At 43.5% G+C, this 5391-nt stretch overlaps 1 protein-coding gene across 1 annotated transcript in view; it reads left to right on the top strand.

The window, feature by feature from the left end:
* LOC104944102 (unconventional myosin-X-like) overlaps positions 1-5391 on the top strand; it is a gene marked incomplete at its 5' end in the record, with an annotated part of 19987 nt that overhangs the window by 5034 nt on the left and 9562 nt on the right. The window contains 3 exon segments of the mRNA XM_010769579.1: positions 363-477; positions 3126-3232; positions 5255-5261. Coding sequence (XP_010767881.1) covers positions 363-477; positions 3126-3232; positions 5255-5261 — 229 coding nt within the window.

The following is a 5391-nucleotide window of genomic DNA, read 5'->3' on the forward strand; positions in this document are numbered from 1 at the left end:
ATTTTGACACAATTAACACTAAGTTTCATGTCTTGTTACATGAGAATAGATCATATTTGTTAAGTGTTATTATGGGAGAATAACTATTCTTGTGGTATTAAGACCAAAACTCATGTAACTTCCTTACTTGCAATAAATAAGCACCAATTAGAGGGTTATTGAGGAAAAACTCAACTAATGGCTTATTACTTGTAGAATATGGTCATGCAGAATAAGGCATTAATAAGTGTTTTATAATGACTAATAAAGAGCCAATATACTGCTAATATGCATGTTAATTAACAACTAGTTGATGGTTAATTTGTGTACCTTAATATAAAGTGTTACCTTTGTACTAAACATATGTGGGTGTGTCTCCACAGGTATAAGAGGATTCTGAAGAACAAAATGCCCTCAGACGATGAGAAGCAGAGCTGCTTAGAGCTTCTCTCACATTATGACAAAACCAAGACGGAGTGGCAACTGGGGAAGTCAAAGGTGAAGCACACACACACGCGCACGCACGCACGCACGCACGCACCACACGCACACACACACACACCAAACTCATTACCGTACCAACTTTCCTAACCCAGAACCAACCTAGCTTTTCACCTTATACCAACAGTTTTCTTTCTAAAAACGAAAAATGGTTGACTCTGATATAATGTTTTTATTTTTTACTTTGTAAATCAACCATTCTGTCTCCTCATTTGGAGGCGGGTCCCTATAATGCGACTGTGTGGACAGATATTTGTCACCATAGTTTGATTAATGAAAGTGCCAACTCTCTCACACAGATATAATATGCAGTACACCAGTCAGTCATTTAAGTCCTCTAAAAACATGTTTCAACTTCTCAGAAATCAAAGTTTTTAAGCATTTTCCTTCATGGATTTCAATATATGGCACAAAGTCTATTTAAGCAGAAAATCCTGCTCCATTGCAAATTGATAAATGTGGGGTTTTCTGGGAATATTATTTTCTCAATAAGTCGAGCTGCTGTCATTCCCAAAGGGTGTCACAGTTCAGTTTGGACAGCCCCAGATGTGACTCATGTCCCAAATATTTGTGTGGCCGGTTGTGGTCAATCCTCGGCTCTCCTGCTGGCAACCGCTGAGTAACTTGCCACTCCGTAAAACCCCTAACACCAACGACTTTTACTGTAACTGTAACCCAACGCGGGCACTTATCATAATCCTGAGGCCGTCTCATTTCAGCTGAAAGAGTTGGCTTCATGAGGATGAACGAAACAACCGGCGAGTGATTTGGAGTGGCGATGGTTATTTATCTTGAAAAGTTATCATAGCGCTATTTTTTTTTCTTCTGCCCCTTTGTTTCAAACAATCCATCCCAGAGCAAAGCGTGCTCTTGTTCTCTCCCAATGAATGATTAACCTTTTAATGACCTCTTTGCATAATTTTGAACTCAGCAAAGATGGACTTTTCACAGCATGCGAAGGCTATAAATAAAACGGTTTATAGGATTTCTTAAAATCAGCTAAATCCACATTTGTTACTTCCTGCTCTAAGCTGTGGTTTCTCTGCAGCCGTTAATCGTGGAGACATTTCAAATTTGTCGGACAGTTTAGTTGTAATACACCATCTGACTGGCACACTATGTATAGTGTCAGCTGCACACATGCTGAATATACGTTGAGACCAACATGTTTCATGTGTTGTTTCTTATTAAGTTTAGAAGTGGTGCATAACCACTAATGCACATGCACATGCCGATCTATATTAAAGTTCTCACACATGCACACAGTATAAATCTCTGCAGTCACCGTGTATTACTGACACAGGAACTATTTTTTCCTCTGTGGGTAAAGCTTCATGGGTCAGCACTTTGACCTTAGACTGTCTCTGTTAATGACTGCTCCACTTTACAAGCAGAACAAGACCACGACCGAGTCTGTGTAATCCTGCCCACATGCTTGTGTTTTTGATGGCAGCGTCATATTTTGGGGCTGAGGGAAATGTAGTGTGGGTTGTGGGAAAGGGGGCTGGGAGACAGAAAGGGGGCTACATTTCCTTCGGAGAAACAATCTGTGTGTAATTATATACATGCTGATTGTGTGCAGAGGAAGTGTGTGGCCCAGAATTAGGGGCCGGGGTGATGTTGCATGAATTGTGTGTGTGAGTATATATGTGTGTGTGTGTGTGTGTGTGTGTGTGTGTGTGTGTGTGTGTGTGTGTTTGCGAGACATTTGTTTTACAGACGAGGGAAGGATGTGGACGAAGAGGAAGCTTCCTCTTTTCACAGACTTTACAGAGGCAGGCACGGCTGCAGCTGCGGCGTCCTTTGATTAGTGGAACATCTGGGGACAACACACACACACACACACACACACACACACACACACACACACACACAGCAACTCAAAGGTCTCACCCTTTATAGAAGCAGTTCATCCTCCAGGCTAGTGACAGATATTGACTTATTATATAAACTGGTTGGTTATCCCAGCCTGCTTTCATGGTTGAACAGAAACTGATTATGTTTTAAAATATCATGTTACTGCTCTATCTGTATTCCTTGTTAGCTTTTAGGTCTAGAATAAGCTGTCAGATGTCCCACAGAAACTGTGCCAACTTTTTAAAAGTCTCCGGGAGAGAGGAAAGAGTTAACTAAACTCTTTCTCTTCCTTCACAAGAGCAATGAGGGGTGTGGCTTTCTGTCTGGACACAAGCCACTATCCCTCCCCCTCATCCCTCCATCCCTCCTCTGCCTACCTCTCCCCTCCCCTCCCTTAGTGTGACTTTCTGCCTGTGCACGTCAGTCGAGCTACCAAGGCAGCGGTAGGAGAGCAGCAGTAGGGAAACGCTCAGGGAGGAACACAATGAGGCTCTGCAGCATCGGCTTTAGCAGCAACACTGCAGTCCCCGTGCCAGTCCCCCCCCCTCTGATCTGATCTGCAGCCAGGGAGAGCAGCTAGCCCGCTAGCCTCAACTGCACCAAAGCTTCCTCTGCAGTGGGCACAGGGTGCTGCCAACAGACAACAAGGGGCCCTTCACATCTCTTTTGGGCCCTCTGTTGCAGCCTTACCAAGGAGAGGAACTAACCCATCCTGTGTCTTTCCCTTCCCCAACCTCCCTCTCTCTGTCTCTCTCACTCTGTCGGCCGTGGCGCTGCCCGTCCCGCAGGTGTTCTTGAAGGAGGCCCTGGAGCAAAGGCTGGAGAAGGAGAGGGAAGAGGTGCGGCGCAGGGCTGGCATGGTGATCCGCGCCCACATCCTCAGCTATGTGGCAAGGTGAGTGGTGGGGGGTGAGGGGTGAGGGGCTGAGTGGCAGTGGCAGTTGTCAGTGTTTTTTTTGTAATCGAGGTGTACAGCCTGTGCGTGTGGTTTTTGGAGGGGGCTGGGGGCATGCCTTTGCACATGTTTCCCTTTTTGTCTGTGTGTGTGTTATGGGGGTTTATATACAGTATAAGTTCAGCTTTATAGATTATCTAGTGCAATTAAGGTATACAGGAATTGTCCAGTGTATTTTTAGAATATTTTTGAAGAACTTTGGAGAACAATCTCTACAACTTTCCTGAACTCCAGAAAGTCTTGTAGGCCAGTATGTGAAATAATAAAATATGATAACCAAAGAATGTAATAAAAAAGTCCTTAGGCCCTCAACAGGGGAAGAAAAAAGTCAGTTGTTCTTTCACAGTTTGAGAAATGTACATAGAATTATGCATCTAGACACGAACAACATAGAGTCATGGCACCTATAATATTTCTCTTGTTTCTTATTAACGAGTTAGAGAGGAATACAATGATTTTAACAACTTTAAAACATCTCCGAGCATAAAAGTAAAATAAATATTGTCCATTTCATGCTGTATATATATATATATATATATATACTTTACATAGTTATCTGTGCGTTTCAACAAGGTTTAAATGTATTGCTTCACAATCAGCAGTACAGTCAATGTTGTTTTTATTCACTGAGTAAATCTCAGGCGTTTCAGCCTGAGCAGCAACTTTTCCCCCTCTTCGCTCTGCCTGTCGGAGAGGACGACATCCATCACTGTGCTGCTTAAAAAATGTACACATGCAGACACCCTCAGGGTTGTAGTCTAACGGTGCTCCACCTGTGTGCTTCAACATGTAAGGTCACTCGGAAAGGCTCTGTTGGGAGAGTATGATAGGACGGATGAGTGTTCAGGTTGTGAGTTTCCTTCCCTTCAGAGCTGCTCATGTTAGAGGCTAGGAAAGCCTTTGTGTTATTACATGTAACATTACCTCTTTTCTGAGGCCAGTCACAGGCCACGGAGTGATTACTTGGCCAGGCTGCGGGTCCGAGAGTCAGAGCACTGTGTGTGGTCCTTTTTGTGAGTCACGTGTGTGTGCGCTGTTTTTATGTGTGTGTATGCAATGCCTGAACACAGCTGCCCACACGGCCACAATGGAACAGCACAAGATTTAAACATTGCAAAGGTCACAATAAACAAGCGTTCTCACCAGGGTGTTTATTTGAATGGGGAGAGATAACGGGCTGTGCATTGTCATAAATACGTTTGTGGTGACATACAATATTGGATTACACATGTGTATATTCTTGATTTAAAGTGGACCTATCATGCAAAATGCACTTTGTGGTGTCTTTTATACATACATATTTGTCCATGTGTGTCGGGGAACTCACGCAGCGTCAGAAAATAAAACCCTCTCTCTTTTCCTACGTACCCAAATCTTTTAAAAGCGGGTGTACAACGAGCGGATACAGATTTCCATCCGAACTGACGTGTCCATCTGAACTGACGTCGGTGGACCCACAGAAAGTTGCTATCAGAAACAATGCCTGACGTGTTTTGAACGTCTTTGTTTACATTAGCAAGCATCGCTAAATCCAGAGCTAACTTGTACTGGAGAGCACATGTGGTTTAAAAGCAGGAATAAAGAAGAACTCACCTGTGATAAACCGCAAGAGAAAAGCATTTGAGCTCCCATACTGTTTCGAAATAATCCCTTGATGTCGTTTAGAACAGGATGACGTTTTATCACAGCAGAATTTTAACTTTACCTCCGGTAGAATTCTGATCAGGCATTAGCTCGCCTCCTCTTCTTTATTTTTTCAAGCTAAGGACCAGATCCGCGTTTTCTAACAGCGGGCTCAACAGAGGGGTTTGAGCAGTATGAGGCCTGGGTGGATCTGTTTGGGTATTCTTTGAAAAAAAACTTCACAGACCATGTTTTGTATATGTATGGCCAACAATATATGTTTCAAATATAGCATGATAGGTCCACTTTAAATGTGTGTGTTTTCATGTTGTCATTTAGGAAACAATAAAGAGGGTTCAGATCAGCGTGGTCACCATCCAGAAGAACTACCGCGCATCCACTTTGGAGACGCGTCTTCTGCGCCTGACGCTTCGCCACCATCATCCTGCAGACATACAGAGGCAGCTGGCCGATCA

Source organism: Notothenia coriiceps, unplaced genomic scaffold (genome assembly GCF_000735185.1).
Source record: "Notothenia coriiceps isolate Sejong01 unplaced genomic scaffold, NC01 NC01_scaffold00007523, whole genome shotgun sequence".
NCBI lineage: Eukaryota > Metazoa > Chordata > Actinopteri > Perciformes > Nototheniidae > Notothenia > Notothenia coriiceps.